We start from the raw sequence: 22,792 nt of genomic DNA, 5'->3' as shown, positions 1-22,792 counted from the left end.
GTAGAGTCAGAATATTGTTAGTTGTTACTACTCAAAACTCACGGTCTGCTTCTAGGAACCTGTGAATGCCAATTGCTGTAAGGTGCTTATTTTCACCTCCTCTCTTTTCCTGCTCCTCTTAGGCACCAAATGGCCTCCCGGCTGTGAGCAGTTTCGTGTCAGCATCCACCATGGCTCCTTACCCGACCCCGGCCCAAGTGTCACCTTACATGACCTACAGCGCTGCTCCTTCTGGTTATGTTGCAGGACACGGATGGCAACATGCCAGTGGCACCCCACTTTCCCCCCACAACTGTGACATTCCCGCATCGCTGGCGTTCAAGGGAATGCAGGCAGCCAGAGAAGGTAGTCACTCTGTCACCGCTTCCGCACTCTGATGGGAAATTCCGTCTGCAACAGCCTCACCCAGCCGCCCCCTTCCGCACACCCTCCCCCTCCTGCCCTCCAACCCTTTTGCCTGGAGAGCTGGCTGTATGGACTCACATCCTTTGTGCTGATGACAATTATTTCTTGCCATAACTTCTCTCTCACAGAAAACCTGACAGGACGTTAGAATTTAAAAACAAAAGCAATATTAAGGACTGAATGAGACATTTGTGCTGCCCACACACTGTTCTAATGTAGTGAAGAAACCTGCACCCCTCAAAGGGCTTAAGGAACTTTTTAAACTAGTCTTTGGTAAAACCACATGTGTATATTTATTCTAAATCGACCTAAACTTTTGAAATGTGCAATTGTTGAGATTTTGCAAAATCAATAAAGGAAAATACATATAGAAAAAAGTTATGCTACACCCTCTAATCAAATAAGGTGACCAAATAAGTCTTAATTCGTCATTAGGAAACCAATCAATAATTGATTTGTTTGAGTGATCCTTTGTTTATTTTTAAGAGGTGACCTATTTTGTTGGAGAATATATGTATAACACAGCAATATCTGAATTTAGCTTCTCCCGGTGTTCTGACTTGGTTCCAAATATGACAATGTTTATATTTCCTATTAGTTTGTAAATATGGACTCTGGATGGTGCATTTGTGTTTTCATTCCGTGGGATACCCCTCTCCCCCAACCCTCTCTATTTTTTCTGTCTTTTCACAAAGGTGACTTTCTGGCAATGTCTTTGTCTCTGTTTGGTGGCGGGCTGCTCAGGCTCCTGGACCTGGACTTGCCATAAATTCTGTGTGTGCAGTGAAGGCTTCCACATGTCATGAAGGACGTTTTCTTTCTACAGCAGAGGATTCAAAAAACAGCCTCAACAAGCCAGTCTCCCATTCTGTATCCTACCTAATCCAACAACACACACGCCAAACATGCAAAGACAAGAGAGGGTGGAAAATATCTGAACAAGAAGGCTCTAAGGGAAGTCACTTAGAAACTTACGTTCAATGTGAAACACTTTGCAAAGACACTTAAAATGAACTTTATGTTAAGAAAACCACTGTGAAACTAAATTGTACTGTTATTGTTGGCTTACCTGTGTGTTCAGCAATCTCAGCCCAAAATTATGTTGTAATTTAAAGAAAATGGAAAATTCTGCTCTAATGAATGTACAAATGGCTTGCTGTGAAGTTTACATTGTTGTACAGAAGTATGTTTCACATGTAGGTAAACTGGTGGTGGTATTAGAAATACAAATCCTATTTAATTTTTAAATTTCCCTTTATTCATTTCTGGAGTTACAGGACACAGTTTAACTGATAAGTCTTTCTAGACCAATTTTAATGTTAATAATAGAGCTGTGGGGTATATGTGTGTGTGAGTGTGTGATTATGTGTTGTATTTTAAAACAACTGATTTTCCTGGGCAAAATTCTACACTTTTTATCTCTTCTGTTGAGAACGTTCGTCCTGTTTGGCAATACAGGCTTTAAAATACATTTTTAAAACATTGGTACAATCCATCTATTGGAAAATTAATATATTGCAAGTTTTCGGTATTCTGTGCAATAACGACAAGGGCACATCACTGGACGTGGGTGTGACAGATGTGTTCGTTAGGCAATTTCGACGTCTTCCTGTCTGTGCTGTGCACAGCCCACGTGGCAATCCAGCTCCCTCACATTGGTTTCGTGGCTTCATTTAAAACTCAGATGGCTAGATTAGCTAGGTTTTCAAGTCACTAGGATATAAACAGTAAGCAGATTGCTGACCTACAAGTTATGTCCGAGGAGCTGCTTTCTTCAAGCAGCAGATATCATATAGAGAGCTTTGAACTGCATTTATTTCTAAAGCAACCGAAATTCAGTGCTACAAACAGAGGATTATAACTTCAGGAGAAGAATAAGCAGAAGGAGCAGATGAACTCTCAGGGCCATAGTCTTCCTTTGATCTTGTAAAACTCCTGTTGACATCTGGAGTTCCTAGTCTGGTGAGAAAATAGACTATAAACCTAGTGAAACAAAAATACCGATCCAATATCTTGGTGGAGACTTTAAAACCATACCATACAGGGACTCTCCTGCTGCCCAGAAAAAATGACATAAGGTACAGGATTATTCCTTATCAGATGTTTTTAGGTGGCTATTTGTAGTCTTTAAAAAACTATCAATTGTTTGTATGGAAACATAACTAAATGTTATTTTCTTTATCTAAATTAAGAAATCTCTTGTTATGCTATTTATAATTTTTTTCTGGTTCTGTGTGCTTTAAAAATCTAATATTAATGATATCAAAGTCTTCTTGTTTTCTTTTCTTTTCCCCCCTCTAGGTCTTTTCTTAGTAACAGTGAATTCACATGAAATAAATTAAAAAAAACAACAGAACCCCAAATACAATTTGCTATATGGAGCAATTATGGTTTAAAGCTACTTTTAAAAATAAGAGAAGGAAAATGGGATGGGATATGAGGTTGAGATTGTTGGACTTCTAAACATTATTACTATTGAGTAATGTTGACATATTTCCTCTGTTTCTTAGGGGGTGAAAGTGTTTTTTAACTGGCAAGTGCATTCTTCAGAGATTCTCTTGCATCCCATCCACACGGAGAGGTGGAAGAGTCAATTCCATGGGCTCTCTCCCCGCGGAGGGAGAATTACCTGCAAGGACAGGATGCAGTTGTACAATAGACACATTCTTATTTCTCTTGTTTTTCTCCTACTTTCGATGACACTCTTTTGAATATTGGGCTGAACTATAAATTAAAGAAAAACACGCTGGAAAGGATGTACAACCGAAGGCTGCGTATGTATATACAGCATGTCAAAAGCCTTTATTTTTATACTTCAAATTCTCTAAGTTAATAAAAAGTAATAATTACCATGTTATCTTTTATTTTTTATTTTCAAAATGCCTTAGTGACATAGCTTCATGGTAGAAATACCCCACAGTCATAGTTAATAACAGGTGTCACCTAGAACATGCAGATATTTTGGGTGATTTTTAGCTACTGAAGTAGCATCATTTAAGGATGTGGATATAAAATTCTGTGCTTATATCAAGGCCAAGAAGATATTTTTTGAAGTGTGTTAGAGCAGGAATCTTTGGAAATGCTAAGAATGTACTTCTATTTTGAAACGTTATTTTTCCCAAATAATACATATCTTAACATTGCAAATAGACTTCATAGCTTGAAGCTGGTACTTATAACTAGTAACCTGGAAATGTTCTTTACTTGAAACATCCTTTTTAAGAGTGGCATAGTAAGAGTAGTTAACAGAGGTATTTGGATGCAAAGGCAGACAGCACAAATGGGCCCAAAGAGTGGTTCCCACGCGTGACTCAACATGAGCGCATTTCAGCGGCGAAACTGGTTTTCAAAGGGAACAATGTGAAGGAAAGCAGTTTAATGTCACTTCGTGTTTTCTATTTGTCATGAGAGACTGCAAATATCTAGATTTTAAAGTATGACCTGCTTTAAACAACATTGCAAAATATAAAATAGATTTTTAAAAGTAGAGCTGAGATATGTATTATTACTAAAAAAAGATTTACATTTTAACATAAAAGTCAATATTTTTAAAAGACCATTTTAGTGCACTTCAAAAATATTTTCATTGTGACTTTTAAATATTATTTATGGAAGACTTTAATTCTTATCAGAAATATTTTAATTTTGGCTTTTTTTAACTTTAAGCATTTCTTGGCCTCTTGGGAAAAAACAATCAAACAATGGATTTTCATTGTGTAATGATGTAGGTTAAGCATAAGTCACAAAATTTATATTGCTTTTCTATGCTATTTTTCTATATTCAGTCTCCATACTTTATGGTTTTATATTATTTTTCTTCTTACAATTTTATGGCTATAGCCAGAACTACAGTCTCAAATTATGTAGACATAACTTTTGAAGTATCATAATAGGTTTTGTTCTTAAATTGTTTTCCCCTTTATAATTATATATAATTGTTGCATAATTATAATTCGTAATTGTGTCAGCTTAGCTGATTGATAGTCTCAAAGTGCTATATAGCAAATATGAATTATCTTAAGGGGTAAAAACACTTCATAGGCAATCACCAGTTCTCCTGAAGCCATGAATAGGTGTATTCATAAACCAGCAGCATCACTGCACCACCTAGAAAAGAAAAGAGCTGGCTTTTATCACAAATCCTGTAAAAGTGTTGTCTTTCTCATAGAGTTTCCAAATCCATGAAGTCCCATGCAGCCTATTGGGCCAGGGCTGTTCAGAGCCATCCGTTCTTGAGCTCTAATACATACACATAAAACTCTGTGGAAAATTCTCAGAGCAAAATCGAGACCATCTTGAGTCTCCAAATACATTTTTTCCCCATGAGTTTCTGTAACTTTCATCATTTCTCACCAGATTCTTTTTCAGGCACTTTTAATTTTTAAAAGTAAATAAATATAGACATTTAGTCATGTAAGGGCATGTGGCTTTCTTGCGAACAGAAGCCTTCAGATTCTTCATATGTAGGCAAAGGATTTATCTTTTTCAGCCCATAATTAACATTGTTGTAATTGCATGCAAGAAGAAAATCTCTAAGATGGTGCTTGACAAATGAATCTGGTTTTCTCTTACAGCTTTCAAATTGGATTGCAATGTGAAAAATAGCTTCTGAATATTAAAAAAATATGAATTGCAAAACTAAGCTAGCTTTCAACCTCCTTTTGTTTTCATTCCTTTTGTCTGCCTAGGACATATGTATCATTTGAAGATTTGGTAGTAGGGGTTGGGTATCATAGGATCACCATTCGTCTTGATAAAGAAAAGTTATATAGCTCTCTGAAAAGAGACTTACTATGTAATATGTCAAGAGGAATGTGATACAGGAATCATATTCCTATATGTGATTATAGGAATCAAGCCTTCTGAATACCTAGCCATCAGGGGAGCATTTGTATGTGGGTGATTTTGTGTTCTATCTGATGCAGTAAATTGCACATGTTCTGTGTCCTTTAAGACAATCTCTATCCTTTCATGTCTGTTTGAAAAATATCACAGAGTCAAAATGTGGATAAATATCCTCAGCACAATAGAGAAGACTTGGCTGCATGAACAGAGGACTGACTTCTGATGGAAAGAAATAGAAGTTGATCTTGGTTTTAGTTATTTTGTACACACTGCCATATGCTTTAAAAAAATATACAGGCTGCACATGTTTGTGTAACCATATACCAAAGATAATGATCTGCCTGTAATTTTCATTTTTAACCCATGAAGATGCTCTATTACACCCGTCTCACTGCCATAGCCCCCTTGGCATGGTGGCAAGCCAGGAAGGACACATGGCAGAGGATTGTTAAGATGTATGTAACTGCTGTGGTTGCTCTCAGTAACTATTCACTACATAAGACAAGAACACACAGAATTAGGATAGTTTTCAGCCTACTGATATTTAAAGTTTAAACCACAGACTTTGAGATTCTCCTTTCACAGGAGGTACCTATCAGTAACTTCACAGAGCTACTAAGGCTGTTACAAAAGCAAGATGAGATGCTTCTCCAGAGTGAAGGATGGAAAGGCCAAGTTCATTTTTCTTTCTTTTTTTTTCACTTTCTCTCTCTCTTTTAAATCTTATCCTTAACTCAAAAGTCTTACCTTTCTATCTACCTTTCTTTCCTTTGGGTCAGACTTGGATGTTTGGATTGAGAGTGGAGGCCAGGTCTTTGAATGAGATTCCCAGTTATTCAGTGTTGTTTATTTTGGACAGTACATTCACAACAGCCCTTTGCATTGGATATAACACCACAGCAACTCAGGACACCTTATGCAAAAACATTTTAAAGAGCCAACCAAACATTTGCAAGCCTCCAACAAAACTTGGGGTCAGATCATTTAAAGAGTTTTGGATTAAGTTTCTAGTCAATGACCACTGTAGTTAAACTCTCCAGGGTCTTTACCCTTTTCAGACCCATCACTCCTGAGAAAGATGGGTTAGAGCCAATCCTCTGATTTTCCCTAATGCTAGGTTGACTAGCAGGTTTTTACTGTGTGGTGAAGGAAAAACACCACATACTTCCAGAGACAGTTGCAAAAATCACCAATATTCTCATTATTGTACTCTTTTATACACATGGGCCAGTGACTAACAGAGGCATGTCTGAATCTCAAATGTGAAGCAAAATCTATGCTCAAATGCCTAGAAAAGTTGGGACAGATGGTTTGGGAATTGAGCAAGTGTTTTCTAAATAAAAGAAAGCATGAATTGTTTACCAGCTTCAATTTACAGACTGTTCTATATCTCAGGTTGGTAGAAATGCTGGTTTACTGGGTTGAGATCTAAGGGTAAGTGTGCATGCACAGGAGGGTGGTAGGGGAGAAGGATATGAGCGTTACCTAAGAATGGGAAAGGGAGAGAGAGGAGCAGGGGAAGGTTCTAGGGAAGATTACCAGGATGTCTAAGTAGGTGAGTGTGGCCTGCTAAAAAAAATGTGTGGTCTAGTGTATACTTCTGTACTTATTCACAGCATTGTTTATAATCCAAGACTATTTGCCCAGGCGGTTGAGTCTGTAGCAGCTATTTTCTTATCTATTTACATTGAGGCAGCTGACTCTCCCTCAGGGAATGGCAGCTGTTTTTTTTTTTTTTTTTTTTTTTTTTTTTTTTTTTTTTGTGGGCTGGCGTCCTGAGGTAAGGCCCCGAGCCAGGAGCCTCCACCAGTATGCTGACAGAGGCTGAGAAAATGAGCGCCAAGCTCCACCACTCCCTGGAGGTGACTGTGCAGACAAGTGGCTCTTGCTGTTCCTGGAGGCAAAGTTGCCCTCCTTTTCTCTTTCGGAAATGGAGTTGAGGCAGGAGTAAGAATAAATTAGGAGCACCAAGAAAAGTTTTATTGGACTGGTCCCTGACACACTGAAAATCCTCCTGTCCAGCCAGATGCCACAATGTATATACCTGAGTGCTCACTCCAACTCCAACTGGCTGTGGATCCTTTCCTATTGACTCAAGCTGGCCTTTGGCTTCTATCAGCCTCCAGCAAGATCATAAATAGTACCTTATAAATACAGGTAGAACATTTCTAATGGACACAACTTCAGTAGCTTGAATACTCACAGGCAACTTTATATCCTCAATGTTTCTGTCTTTCACAGCGGGAGAAACTTTTATTGTGTTGCTGATAGACATCCATAAGAAAAAAAGAGACACTAGAACAATAAAGAAGGAAGGGTCTAAGTAATAAAAACACCATTACCTGGTCCAAGCCTCATAATCTTGGGAAGCAGGCCTTTGTACAAAGCTAGAATCCTGTAAGTGAAAGGAAAAGAGCAACATTCTTATTCTGAAGTCAAAATGGAGTTTTACCTCAGCTTTACTGAGGTGCTGATCCAGCATTTAAAAAAATTGTTTGAGATTATACACATTCTAAACCAGACAGTATCTGGGTAAACAGTTTCTGCAACAAATTGGACAAGGGGAAAGACTTCATTAATTCTTCATGACCCAAGCTATGCTGGTCTTGTCCAATCAGAAGTGTGATTTCCATCAGCATGATGGCTTTTGCTTTCAAGACACGTCTTACTTTCGAGACAGCTATGTATAGGCACACAGTGATTTTTGTCATTGAATTTAAAAGGCCACCAACTGAGTCTTCACATAAGGAAGTATGATTCAGTTTAGATCAAAATAACAAAACAATACTTGTTTACTTGAGAATAAGACTTAGGTGAGGAGGGATGAAGAGACAAAAGTTAAGACTTAAAAAAAGACCAGCAGAAAAAGGCACATACTTCAAATTTTTTCGGTATTTTTTAATGTAAATAATATTTATACATACTTTAAATTTTTAAAAGAAAACTACTTTCATAGAATTTTCGTGTTTAATTCTCCCAAGAGAATATAGTTAGGATAATTAAGTGACATTTTAAGTACATTCACACTCAGAAGACAATGATTCTCCTGCCCGTGTGTCTTAATAGGACATATGATATGCAACAGCGTATTGTGCAAGCTAGCAAGTCAAAAGGGCACCTCAGCATTTTAAGACAGACATGCAGCATATTGTGTGGTGGTAGTTCGTGGTTCTTGATGGTGCAAGAACGTCTTGTCAACAGGTCATTATTGCGTTGTCTCTCAAAGTTTGCCACCTATTCCCGAGAGCTTCTCAGACACACACCCAATTTAAGAGGTCTTAATGGCTGTCAGCAAAACGGAAGTACAATAAGATTTGAACAATCCTTGAAGTTTTGCTCATTTATTAAAATAAGAATGTGTTACCCTTCTTCCTGATAGACTGTTGCCATCGTTTTAAAACAGGTTCTGTACTTGATCTCTCCAGGAACTGGCTGAGGCCCTTGAATCCTACTTTTGGCAACATCAAAAGGGATGTTAATGACTGAGGCTATTGTGCCTGAGAGAAGACCAATCCCAAATTTTCTCAAAAACTCCAAGGTTGGATCCTAAAAGAAAAGAAGAATAAAATAACAGAAAGGGAAGTGGAAGCCCCTGAACCGGTTAAACGCTACAAAGTGATATGCACGTAAGCAGAGCACCGCACTCCCGGCACCCTCCTGTTATTCCAGCGGAACACATTAGGACTTCCTAGGCTGGAACTTGTTTTCTTGACAATCCCATTGGCTATGTTTTTACACATGGTCTAAATTGCTGAAGTACACATTTCCTCACACAGGATTTATAAACACAGTTCATAAAGAAAGACTGGTATGGCATATGGGGATGATTTGTATAATTGGGCTTCACAATGTACTTAGTATTACTGTATCAAAACAGGAGAAATCCAAGCACACTATTAGCTAATTGGCCAGAATATTTTACAAATGACAGCAACTTCCACCATGAAGCCTACTAAAATGCTCATTTGTGTGTGGACCCCCAAACGTTAAATTAAATCAAGGCTACTCTCGGTCTGCTTCTATTCCTCTCCAGGTTTTTTGCATTTATTTTCACGTGTAGCTGATCCACTGTACTGAGAAGTGCTAGCTTCCTGTTATTAACAAACCAACTTGGGGAGGCCGCAAAACAGCCTGTGACATTCTGTGCGTTATAAACAGTAGTAAGTCACTGGACTAATTGGCTGAAGAATTTACAACCCATTGTTCCTGAATCTTATTCTTCCTTCATGGCAAAGGAAGCAAAGGAGAGACAGAGAGAGAGAGAGAGAGACAGAGAGAGAGAGAGAGACAGAGACAGGGACGGGGTCGGGGAGGGGGGAGAGAGAGAAAGGGAAAGTGGGAGGGCCAGGGGAAGAAAGAGAGAGAGAGAAAGGTTAAAAGAGAGAGAGACAGTTCTTTCCATTTAAATTTAGGTCCTTTACTTTGGTCTGATTTGATTTTCCACCCCTCCCTGCTCTGCTTTCCAACATCAAAGTATTTAATTAGGTCTTATGTAGGAGTCACTTTCCTTCAGTCTGTTTTTGTGCCCAGTGAGCTCACATTATGTTTCGTTATAATGAATTTGCTGGGAAGTTCTCATTATGTTTTCAGCCTCAGTCTTGCCCCAAAGACAGGTCATCTCATATACCATAAGCTGCCAGAAGAAGAGAACCCCACTTCCACATCTGTCCCCTGCCCTCTCTTCTGGTCAATATTTCAGAAGTATCTTTACAGAGAAACAATCTAGGTTATGCCACACTACTATTTTATGTAGCAGGGGAACTAAAAGGGGGAAACATCTCAGCCTAATTAAAAAAAAAATGCAGGTCTGAGCATTGCATGCTTCTAGGTCTACAGGAGAAGAAAACCTCTGTAAGTTTTGAAATTTTCAACTGAACCAAGAGCCAGATACCATCACAGAAACTTCTGTGTGGCTAGATATAAAAAAGCAAGAGGATTGGTAATAATTCTTGGATCCAGGCCATACAGGTGCTGGGTAGATTTAAAGGGATTTAAAAACCAACAGGGTGTTTCAACGGGAAAAACAATGCAGTGATTGCAGTGTGAGTGAGGTGTGCTTAAATAATCCCTGCACTCTGTTTTTTTCTCTTTTACAAGGAGAGAAAAATGCCCCTATGTTGGCCTTCTCCATTATGGCACAGAGCAGAGCTGGCACTCTGGAGAATGGCGGACTCAGGACCTGCTCTGGTTGTCTGACCTTGCACAAGTCACCAAATCACAGTGTGTAAAAGGGATGTTTTTTACATCTGCCTTACCTTTGAAGTATATAATTTTTCTGAGAAATAAAAACAATAATAGCAATGATAGTTCTATGGGTGTTATACAGGCCTGGCAGAAAATGGGTAGTATTTTTATGAAGCCTGTTTTCTAAAGACTGAAAGCACCCTATAATAAGACTCTCTCGTGATGTCTCTGTGATGCAGCCAAGCTCTCTTCCCATTTCAACTGAGGACAAGAGCAAAAGGAATGGCTTGTATGCACAATGTCCTTCTGAAAAGTTCAGGGGAACTTGTCAAGCATGCAGCCTCTTCTATCTCCTGATGTATTTGCTGAGGATTAGAATTGAAGATGAAGGGTAAGCTAAGACACCCAGTGAAGGTCATGGTGCTTGAGACACTGTTGTAGACCAAAACCTAAGGTCTTTGAGCCATCGTAGTGTTCACTGGCTCTGTGTGTTGACTCGGTGTTTTCTGTACATTTCCCAGCACAATAGTAAGGTCCCACAGTAGTTCCCAAATCCAGCTGTGCATCAGAATCACCTGGGAGCTTTATAAAACATGGATGCCTGGGCCCCACCTCAGATACATGTTGGGTTCCCAGATCAGATTCACCTGGCAAAGTGCCTGAAAACTGTTTTAAAAGACCTTCAGTATTTCTGAAGTTGCTGGGCTGAGACCCATGTCTGGATTCAGTGGCTGTGATATTTCACAGGCAAAGCAGATGGTCAGCTGCTCCCACTCTGGACATTCTAGAAAGGAGAAAAGTCTTCTTGGGATGGTTGAGAGGTATCCTTCACCACCTGGTCTTAGAGCCTCTAGCCAGTCTCTTCCTCTGAGACCATGGTCTGCCTCAGGTAGCAACCTGGCCTGGGTGGGACCTCTCAGCTCACCTCAGCTTTCTTTGCTACTTTTTGTCAGTCATTCTCAAATGAATGCAGCCCCTCAAATGCCCCTTGTCTTCAACCCCTCCATGCTACTCCCACTCCTCTGGCTTTAGTTCAGATTCCCAGCACCTTCTCCAGGTCTTGCTTTGTTCTTGCCTTCTACTATCTATTCCTCACCAAGATTCTCTTTTCATAAAAACAGATCTGCTTTGGGTATCTCTCTACTCAAAGACCTTCAGTCTTTCTCTACTTCATGGAGATGAAAGGCAACGCTCCTTTGGTTTTTTTTCTACAACATGCTTCCGACTTATCTCTCTAGCAAGTTCTATACTTTTACCCCCAAACCCATACCACAGTTACACTGGTTAGATCATAATACTGCAAATTTATACTAAGCTTTTCTCTAACTCCATGCTCTTCCTCAAATGATCCCTATAGCCCAGAATGCCCTTATTTATCATTTTTACCTACAGCAGGGTCCAGCTGAAATATCATGTTCTCCAAGAGATTTATGGATCCTGGTCAAAATTAATTTCTTCCTTACCTGTATGCCTGAAACACTGTCTGAACAACCACTGTTCTTGCTATGGCTCACTTTGTGTTTGTTTTATTTTGCTCTATCTATCTTGCCTGTTGGATTGTGAGTCAGCACAGCATAGAAGACTCTTGTGTCATCTCTTGCACAGTGTTCAGAGTAGGTGCTAAATAAATGCTGATTGGCCTATCAATGTACTTATTTACTCTTTTCATTTTTAGAGAACATGCTTATTGATTTTAGAGAAAGAGAGAGAGAAAGGGAAACATTGATGTGATAGAGAAAACATTTATTTTTATAGACACTATGAGAATCAAGCTTAACCTTTAATCACTATTTCTCAAGAATCAGTGTCTTCTAGCCTGGACGTGAGCTCCTATTAGAATTTTATATTTCTGTCTTTCAGTCAGGAGGCATTAACATGGGGACATGAGAAGGCACTGGACATTTGCAAAGCAGACTATTTTAGGACAAATGAATTGATATTTTCAGGTCACAGAACCAGGTCTAGAGCTTGCTTGACTTTACTGTTCAGTGACTCAGAGAAAAAGCCGTAATATAGCAGACTGACCAGATTTTAGCAAAATAAAGAAATGGGTACAGAGTAAGCTCTTGAAATATTATTCTTTGGGCTTCTTTTAAAAAATTCTCACCCAAGGACATGTTTATTGATTTTAGAGATGAAGCGGGGAGGTGGGGGGAGAGAGAGAGAAACATTGATGTGAAAGAGAAACATTGAACAGTTGCCTCCTGTGTGCCCCAAACAGGGGTTGAACCTGCAAGCTAGCTATGTGCCCTGACCAGGGATTAAATCTTCAACGCTCTGGTGTATAGGATGATACTCCAACCAACTGAGCCATCCAGCAAGGAATGGGCTCTTCTTTTTTTTTATACTTCCTGATCTTTCCCCTAGCAGGGAGAGGCATCCACTTGCCTCAAGAATGAGGATTGTTGGACTTATGGCCAAGATGGAGGCATAGGTAGATACACTCTGCCTTCTCACATAACCAAAAGAAGGACAACAATAAATTTAAAAACAAAACAACCAGAACTACCAGCAAATTGAACTCTGTGGAAGTCTGACAACTAAAGCATTAAAGAAGAAACATTCATCTAGACTGGTAGGAGGGGTGGAGATGGGCATCCAGAGTGGAGAGGACTTGTGGCAGGGCAGTGGATGGAGGAGTGGGTGGTCTCACATTTGTGTGCTTATAAAGTGGGAGGAACAACTGGGGATCAAGACAGACCTCACAACCCAGGGTTCCAGTGTGTGGAAATAAAGCCTCAAACCTCTGACTGAAAACATCTGTGGGAGTTGAGGTGTCAGGAGAAACTTCCAGCCTCACAGGAGAGTTTGTTGGAGAGATCTGCGGGATCCTAGAACATACACAAAACCACCCACCCAGGAATCAGCACCAGAAGGGCCCAATTTGCTTGTGGGTAGCAGTGGAAGTGACTGAAAGCCCGGAGAGAGCTGATCAAGAGGCATTGTTCCCTCTCAGACCCCTCCCCCTACAACGCAGTGATGTGGGTTGCCTCACCCTGGAGAATAGCTTAGGCTCTGCCCCTTACTACATAACAGGCATGCTGAGACAAAAAATAAAAAAAATAGCCCAAATGAAAGAACAGATCAAAGCTCCAGAAAAAATACAACTAAGTAATGAAGAGATAGCCAACCTATCAGAGGCACAGTTCAAAATACTGGTAATCAGGATGCTCATAGAATTGAGTATGGTTGCAAAATAGAGGAAAAAGTGAAGCCTATGAAAAGTGAAATAAAGGAAAATATAGAAGGAATCAACAGGGAAGGGAAGGAAATTGGACTCAAATCAAGGATTTGGAATAGAAGGAAGAAAGAAACATTCGACCAGAATAGAACGAAGAAACAAGAAACAAAAAAATGAGGAGAGGCTTAGGAACTTCCAGGACAACTTTAAATGTTCCAACATCGGAATCATAGGGGTACCAGAAGAAGAAGAGGAAGACCAAGAAATTGAAAACTTATTTGAAATCATAATGAAGGAAAACTTCTCTAATCTGGCAAAGGAAATAGACTTCCAGGAAGTCCAGGAAGCTCAGAGAGTCCCAAAGAAGTTGGACTCAAGGAAGCACACACCATGGCACATCATAATTACATTAGCCAAGATTAAAGATAGGGAGAGAATCTTAAAAGCAGAAAGAGAGAAGGAGACAGTTACCTACAAAGGAGTTCCCATTAGACTATCAGCTGATTTCTCAAAACAAACCTTACAGGCAAGAAGGGGCTAGAAAGGAGTATTTGAAGTTATGAAAGGCAAAGACCTACATCCAAGATTACTCTGTCTGGCAAAGCTTTCATTTAGAATGGAAGGGCAGATAAGGTGCTTCCCAGATAAGGTCAAGCTGAAGGAGTTCATCATCACCAAACCCTTATTATATGAAATGGTAAAGGGACTTACAAAAGGAAAAGAAGATAAAAATATGAACAGTAAAATTACAACAAACACAACTATCAACAACTGAACTTAAAACAAAAACAAAAACAAACTAAGCAAACAACTAGAACAGAAACAGAGTCACAGAAATGGAGATAACCTGGAGGGTTATCAGCAGGGAGGTGGAACAAGAAATGGGGAAAAAAGTGCAAGGAATAAGTAGCATAAATGGTAGGTATAAAATAGACAGGGGGAGGTTAAGAATAGTATAGGAAATAAAGAAGCCAAAGAACTTATATGTACGATCCATGGACATGAACTAAGGTAGGGGGAATGTGGGTGGGGTGGGGTGGGGTGTGCAGAATGGAGGGGAATGGGACAGCTGTAATAACATAATTAATAAAATATATTAAAAAAGGAATTACATAAAAATATTTACAAGAATGAGGATTTTTGTAACAGAACTACAAAGAGAGAGAAAAAGATGATATTTAGTGTTTCTGGTTTTTTGAATTAGATTCTTCCATTTATTACATCAGTTAATTTTTATAATCTTTGAGGTAAGAACTATTACTATTATTTTTATTTTACAGATGATTGTACTTAACCTACGGGTTAAGTATAAGGGGGGGATTTTTGTTGTATTCAAGTGAACCCAAGTTCTGCCTTAGGGCATAGTTTTTCTACTGATACTTCTAGGGTTTGGGGGGTGGGCCAGTGGAGAAGGTGTCCAAGAAACTCCTGAAATGATAAGCAATGCATATGTGGGTTTTTCTGTAGAGTGTGTCTATAGATTTTATCAGGCTCATAAAATTAAAAAACAATTTCGTGAAACCATTCCCCTTCCAATAAATTTAAAAAGTAAGGTAAGAGCAGTGCAGGGTTGAAAATATGGGGACTAAAAGTAGGAAGGCCTCATTTTTACAGGGGTTATCTGACAATTCACTTAGTGGAAAGATTTCTGCACATGTTCTGCTCTGGCATCAGGTTACTCATACATCAACTCTATCTATGATGTCAGTGGTTCTCATGGTGTGGTCCTCAAAATGCCACCATCAGTATCATGTGGGAACTCATTAAAAATGAAAACTGGGGTTCTACCCCAGGCCTACTGAATCCAAAACTTGGGGGGTAAAGCCCAGCAGACTGTGTAAACAGTCCTCCAAATTATTTTTATGGGTCTTAAAGTTTGAGAACCACTGCTGAACTGAAATTATGGTCCATCTCTTTGGATCCTTGGGCTCAACAAGTGATGCTTTAAGTGGCTCTAGATGCACTGGGAAGCATTTTAAAGATTTCTTTGGTGGAAGTAGAGCTTTGTTTCCTTAAGGCTGTAGAACTAAAGGCAATGGTGTTAAACTGTTTGACCTCTTCTACTCCCAGCTCAGTCCAGTGCAAGAATGCACATCTGTGAGGTTGTTGGGTCCCAGGGATACTTATCACATAGTCCTAATGGGTCATTCTGTACTGGCTACCAGTAAAGCACTCCAGCATTACTATCAATAACCACAGAAACAAATAACAAAAAAATAATAGCAAATAAATAGAACCAACAGAAGGCCTCTCAGGACTTTGGTCTAATTCAGCATCCAAGGAGATCACCTCTCAGTCCAAGTGGTAGAAAATAAAATCCTAGAATCACAATATTGGAAGTGAACTCAGAATGTCAACTAATCTAAAGAGTGACATCAGTAAGAAGCCTTGAATCCTCTTTCCTCCCACAAATACACTGATTCAATAACAATTTGTGAACAAATTTTCTGTGCGAGACATCAAAAAATTATTTGAAAGTTTCCTGCACCCTGGGTGAACACAAAACTAGCCTCATAGAAGCCAGTAGGGATATTCCAGAGCTCCTACCCCTAGTGTAGTGCCATACAATCAGGAGGACTTCCCAGCTCTCAGCTTCTCCCAGGGGAAGGAAGAATTGGTTTGCATGCCCAGCACCCCAACTTTTCTAAGGAGATCCCCCAGAGGACTGGCTTCTGTATTGCCAGGCTTGGAACTCTGATGGGTTCAGCACAGTCTAGTCACCTGACGTAGAATAGAGATGACAACACGGGCTGGTAGATGCCATAGATCCTTCTCACTTCTCAACACAGAGTAAGTGGATAAAAAATCCCAGCTCTCCGCTTCCCCTTTGGGAGTCAAAGAGTTGATCTTTGTGCTCAACACTCCAACCCCTCTGGGGTTTCCCAAAACACTGGCATTTTTCTTTCCATTTTTGGAGTCCTGATGAGTCCCTGCAGTCTAGCCCCCTGGGGGAGAACTGAGATGAAGGTTTGGACTGGTAGATATCGTAGCTCTCCACTTGCTCAGCACAGGGTGAGCAGACAAAAACAATAGCTTCCTGTTTCTCTCTGGGGATGAAAAGACTTGGTTCAGGACTCCAGAATCCTTTAGTCTGACTGAACCGTAGCAGTCTTCCCTTATATGAGGCCTGTCCATGAAGACAGAGAAATGTGCCTGCCTTTTGTAATGCACATATAATAAGACAGAAAGTTAGATAAGACCAAGAATAGCCAAATCAATCCTGAGACAAAAGAATAAAGCTGGAGGTATCACACTTCCTGATTTTAAAATATCTTACAAAGCTACAGTAATCAAAATAGTAAATAATGGCACAAAGACAGATATATAGACCAATGTAACTGAATAGAAAGGCCAGAAACAAATCCAAGCACACATGGTCAACTAATCTTCAACAAGGGTACCAAGAATACAAAATGGGCAAAGGAGAGTCTGGAGAACAAATGGAGCTGGAAAAAACTGAATATCCACATGCAAAGGAATAAAATTAAACCTTCATCTTAGATCATACACAAAAATCAATTACAAATGATCCAAGTACTTAAATATAAGACCTGTAACTATAAAAGTCTCAGAAGAAAATGTATGGGAAAAGCTTCATGACATTGGTCTTGGCAATGATTTCATGAATATAATAGCAAAAGCATAGGCAACAAAAACATAAGTAGACAAGCTTCTGAATAGCAAAAGAGTAAAAAGGCAACCTGTGGAATGGGAAAAATATTTGCATGCCATATATCTGATAAGGCATTAATATGTAAAATATATAAGGAACTCCAATAACTCAATACCAAGAAAACAAATAACATGATTTAAAAATGGGCAAATGGCTTGGATAGATATTTCTCCCAAGGAGACATACAAATGGCCAACATGTATTCGAAAAAATGCTCGCTACTAATCATGTGGGAAATGTAAGTCAAACCACAATGAGATATCACTTCATCTCTCTCATACTGGCTATTATTAAAAAACAAAGGACAACAAGTGTTGGCAAGGGTATGGAGAAATTGGAACCCTGTATACCATTAGTCGGACTGGAAAATGATGTAGCCTCTATGAAAAACAGTATGAAGTTTCTCAAAAATTAAAAACAGAACTATTATGTGATCTAGCAACCCTACTTTTGGGTATTTATCCAAAAGAATTGAAATCAGGATCTCAAAAAGATATTAGCAACTCCTATGTTCATTGCAGCACTATTCACAATAACCAAGATGTGGAAACAACCTAAATGATCAAGAAAATGTGGTATGTACACACAATGGAATACTATTCACCTTTAAAAAGAAGAAAATTCTGCAATATGGGACAATATGGATGAACCTTGAGGACACTATATTGAGTGAAATAAGCAAGTAAGAGAGACAAATCCTGCATAATTCTACTTATATGAGATACCTACAGTAGTAAAATTCATGGAGTCAAAGCGTGGAATGGGCTGCCAGGGGTTGAAGAGGGGGAAATGGGAGTTAGTTACTAATCAGTTGGCATGAAGATTCATCTCAGCAAGATGAGTAAGCCCTAGTGACTCCGTACCAATAGTCAACAATAAAGTACACTTAAGAATTTGTTGAGCCCTGGCTAGTGTGGTTCACTAGATTGAGTGCCAGCCTGCGAACCAAAGTGTCACCGGTTTGATTCCCAGTCAGGGCATATGCCTGGGTGGCAGGCCAGGTCCCCAGTGGCGGGGTGTGCGAGAAGCAACCACACACTGATGTTTCTCTCCCTCTCTTTGTCCCTCCCTTCCCCTCTCTAAATAAATAAATAAATAAAGTCTTTTAAAAAATTAAGAGGAGAAAAGCATATGCATTTTAAAAAAAGAATTTGTTGAGAGATCTCATGTTAAGTGTTTTTACTATAATAAAATAAAATAATTTAAAACATTGATGGAAAAAGAATGTCATCTACCCCAAGTAAAATATTTAAGAGGTATCATATCTTAATTATGTAAATAGATATTAATGTTGATGAAAAACTATATTTATTAAAAATTTCCAACTTATTACCATAATTTACTCCAACTGCTATCAATAAAAAAACTTTCTTTGTTCCTAACCCACATTCTGCATGCATAAGCATAAGCTATTTTACTCTCATTTTTTTGCTCAATTGCAAGGGCAATCAACTGTCACCATTCTTGATGTAATCTATCATATTTTAAAAACCATTATTAAAATAACTTTTTCTTCCTCATGCTTAAAACACACAGCTCCTTTCATATTTATGTATGTGTTATTTCCTTATCTACAGATGAGTTTTGTTATTTTCTTTCTTTCCTTCTTAAATATTTTATTTATTTTTTAGAGAGAGAGGAAGGTGAGGAGAAAAAGTGGGAGAGAAACATTGATATGCAAGAGAAGCATGGACTGGTTGCCTCTTGCGTGCCCCCAACTGGGGATCTGGCCTGCATCCAGGCATGTGTCCTGACCAGGAATCAAATGGTGATCTTTCGGTTTGCAGGCTGGTGCTCAACCCACTGATCCACACCAACCAGGGTTGTTATTTTCTTCTAAATAATTTCCAGTTTTTCTCATAAAATATAACTCAACTAGATCTGAGTAGCCTGAAATGTTAATGAATATTACGTGTATTGATAGTAATACAAAATCCAATACTCATAGTTAAAGAAAATTGATAATTCTCCTGCAAACATATTAAGGTTGAGGTTACCATTTCACTTTACAAATGAGAAAACTGAGACAGAGAGAAGGCATAACTTGCCAAAAACAATGGCTAACTGATAAATATCAGAATTGGGAATTAACAGAATTCTCTGGCTGTTTCCCACACTGTGATCTTTTCATGAATGTGGACCTGAAAAGATGTATTTACCAGCCTCTCTTCAGGATGATTGATGAATTTCCCTGACAGGACATATTATTTAGAGACTCCCCAAAGCTTAACAAGAGATTAGTAAGTGATCCTAAAACATTGGCAGCCATGATGTTCCACAAGTTCTAAAAATTCAACACAAGGCACCAAGTCATCAGAAATGAGATCATATGACTCAAATAATTAACAATCAACACAGTACATATTTGTAACTAATTTAACCATTTAATCCAACTATACATCTAAATAGCTAAAAGCAGCAACAGTAATTTAAGGCAGTGGCACTTAAGGAGTTAATATGCAGAGGGGTAACATGTCTTCATCCAAAAAAGCATATGCCTCCCTTTTTACCTTCCCTGGCATGGGCTTTGATGCCTTGCTTAGTGATGGGCCAGCTGGCTGCTAGCTAGATAAACAGAGAACATTTGCCCATCTTACAGGCTTTTGTGATTAGGGTCTGGCATCTTTAAGAAGACATTCCTCACAGAGAAATGCCAGAAGGAGGGGGTTAGGAAGATGGGGGAAGTAGGAATTATTAGCTAGTGAGGACTGGGGGTGTGAGGGAGATGGGCCAGGAAGCCTGATGTTCCCTGCAAGGCAAGATTGAGCAGAGTTCACTTAAAGGAGATCAGCATGAACATACACATTAATGTGAAGTCTTCAAATCTTCCTGCCTTGTGTCAGCCCAAATCACATTGCCTCTGCTCTCTGCAATTCACTTACCCTTTAAATTTTTTTGGTACCACACCAAACCTGAGATCCTCTCTATGTTCGCTTTAAGCCATTTTTACAGAGTTCCTAAAGCCTGAACCAAGTCATTAAACCCTGGTAACACAGACAACCTTAAAATGAGCACATGTAGAGAAATGCTCTCTGTTCAGGATCGGCCTTGGATGATCCCAGAGAGGATGTAATGTTGCTCATCAAAAATTGCTAAAACAGATTTGCCATTTGAAGAACTAAAATTATCGTTTATAAGTGACTGAGAGGCATTGCATAAAATGCTTTGGATAAACAAATTAAAGGCAATATGTTTGTCTTTCGAGGAGTCACATGATTTTCAGGATATCACAAAACATTTCTTTGCAGAACTCTTTTATTCTTCTCCCTCTTCCCTGAGTGGGTGAGTAAATTGTTTGATGATGATATTGGCATGACCATAACAGGATGGTTCAAAAAGAATTGAACATTTTAATAAATCTGCTACTCATTAATTAGATTATATATAAACATGTGATCAAAATCCATCTTAACAGGCTTTATCACATTTATTTCCACAATATTAAAAATGGTCAGTTTGTGCTAATGGAACACATTCATTCTATACTTAAATTCACTCCACCTCCTTTATAGTACATCACAATCAACAGGTAGGGGTGGTTGTGATGCAGTTCTTCATTTCCTTAAGACTGTAAGCAAGAAGTGCCATAAACACGAAGTTTGTGATATACAGAGAAACTGCAGAAAACCCATTCTGGTAATACACTTTTGAAAGTCTCATTTCCTTTTTGAATCACCCTTGATTTCAGAAAATCACTTGAAAAATTCCCCCATATTATCCTGATTAATAAGACATCAAATTAATGAAACACTGAATGGAGGATGGAGGGGAGTATAGCTGGAGAACCCTCATCTGGCGAAACGAATGGCTCTGTGACAGATGCGTCCACATGGCAACTGGGTGAAGATGTGGAAGGCCTGCTTATCGGCTGTGCTGATGACAAAAGCCAGGAGGGGAAGCTGGAATGATAGATGAGCAACTTAAAATCAACTAAAAATTATCATCACAGGCTCCGGCACTGGACTGGTGCCACAGGATTAAATTTAATTTCAAGATGAGAGAATCTTGACTGCTGTTCACATAATCTGGGATTTCAATTGACCATAAAGATTCATACATGCCAACAGCTTCATGTAAAAGCAACACCCATTCTATCCCTGTCCAAGACCCTGACAAATCCCCCAAGAATTCACCTCTGTCCAATCTTTGGCTGCATTAAGAAAAGGGTGTGTTCAGATCACAGGAAGGGTTGATCCTAGTGTACTCTGAATTGATCAACTTATAACATAGCACTGTGTTTAGTTCTAACACTGACATTGACAAATCTGGTGCATGTATAGTTGGAGAGGCAGAGCATACAGAGAACCAGAAACAACATCATTTTTGAAAAGGGGTTGAGAAACTGTGAATACATTCTGAAGAAGGAAGGACTCAAAGGCTCACACACCTATACAGTTAAAGAATTATAGTACAAAGATTAAGAGCATGGCTCTGGCATCAGACTGCCTGGGTTCAAACATTGACAGGATCTTTTGGAGGGGGCACCAAACTTTTGATGCTCTTTGTGAAGACTCCTTCAAAGCCACTTAAAGTGCTGGGCCATGCCACATTCATATTTGTATGTATACTGGGCCTGACACATCACAGGTGTTTAACGAATCCTTTATCTCTCCCTTATAAGCACGTACTACACAAAGAATCAAGGTCTCAGAAGCAATTACAAAGGAGGTAAAAACATGCACTGGGTAAGCACTTAGTAGCAACCACAAGGCAAATAATACCCACTCGTCACTGTCTGCCCCCCAGCCATCATGAAAATGATGTGGTGTGTTGAAAGCATAGTTGTCCCCTGGTAACTGAACAAGGAGGTAGTTTGAGTGAAAGTGAAGTGCCTTCATTTAAAAAAAAATTGCATTTTAGATATGAGTTTTAGTGGGTCCAAGTCAACTAGGAGTAAAGTCAGCTATCAGTATATACCTTTCATTTTCTCTAATCTTGGTTCTCTTTTGGTTTTTGTTCATAAACTTTGAGAAAAGCATTTTCTCCCTAATGTCATGACATCATGCTATTTGTCTCCCAATGAAAATACTTATTTTTGAAGCTTGAGGAAAAAATACATTTGTTTCCACTTCACAGCTATCAGAAGAATCTATTATAGTGTTTGTTTTTTCTTCATGTGAGATAATCTGGGGAAATGCTAGCTCCTCACTCCACAGAAGGTCAGCAACTAAAATGAGATGGTTTAATTGATAACCATTTTTTTAAGGAATGTGGAGTATTCCCAAGATCCTATCCTTGCAGGGCTCTGGGCTTTGGAATGAAATCAAAGTGTTGTTAAAAGCTCAGCATCTAAATGTAGCCACTCAGAAAATAGCCATGAAAATTCCTTCCCCCTCCAGCTATCTGTTCTTTAAAGTGTTGGGAAATGTAAAATAATTTTAAGGGCCTTACTCACTTAGCTCAAATTATAAAATACATACAATGTCAAAATGGGTTGGATTTAAGCATAACATTTCTCACGTGATTATTTCACATATATTATGTATATATGTATATACATATAT

At 38.9% G+C, this 22,792-nt stretch overlaps 2 protein-coding genes across 6 annotated transcripts in view; one reads left to right on the top strand and one right to left on the bottom strand.

The window, feature by feature from the left end:
• The window catches only part of PAX9 (paired box 9), a 29,321-nt gene extending 18,848 nt beyond the window's left edge, over window positions 1–10,473 (top strand). The window contains exon 4 of one of the 2 annotated variants that reach the window (XM_036029104.1): window positions 10,348–10,473. In XM_036029104.1, the coding sequence (XP_035884997.1) occupies window positions 10,348–10,446 (99 nt within the window). In that variant the 3' untranslated portion in view covers window positions 10,447–10,473. Of the gene's footprint in view, window positions 1–122; window positions 1,683–10,347 lie in introns of those variants that run through there. The other variant, XM_028507190.2, reaches the window with a different exon arrangement.
• The window catches only part of SLC25A21 (solute carrier family 25 member 21), a 483,365-nt gene continuing 463,274 nt past the window's right edge, over window positions 2,702–22,792 (bottom strand). For all 4 annotated transcript variants that reach the window (XM_028506740.2, XM_036029122.1, XM_036029120.1 and 1 more), the window contains 3 exons: window positions 8,615–8,796; window positions 7,593–7,645; window positions 2,702–4,512 (listed from right to left, as the gene is read on the bottom strand). In XM_028506740.2, the coding sequence (XP_028362541.2) occupies window positions 4,451–4,512; window positions 7,593–7,645; window positions 8,615–8,796 (297 nt within the window). In that variant the 3' untranslated portion in view covers window positions 2,702–4,450. The remainder of the gene's footprint in view (window positions 4,513–7,592; window positions 7,646–8,614; window positions 8,797–22,792) is intronic.

Source organism: Phyllostomus discolor, chromosome 1 (genome assembly GCF_004126475.2).
Source record: "Phyllostomus discolor isolate MPI-MPIP mPhyDis1 chromosome 1, mPhyDis1.pri.v3, whole genome shotgun sequence".
NCBI classification, from domain to species: domain Eukaryota; kingdom Metazoa; phylum Chordata; class Mammalia; order Chiroptera; family Phyllostomidae; genus Phyllostomus; species Phyllostomus discolor.
The sequence above is the reverse complement of the archived record's forward strand: the minus strand, read 5'-3'. Positions and strand labels throughout refer to the sequence as shown.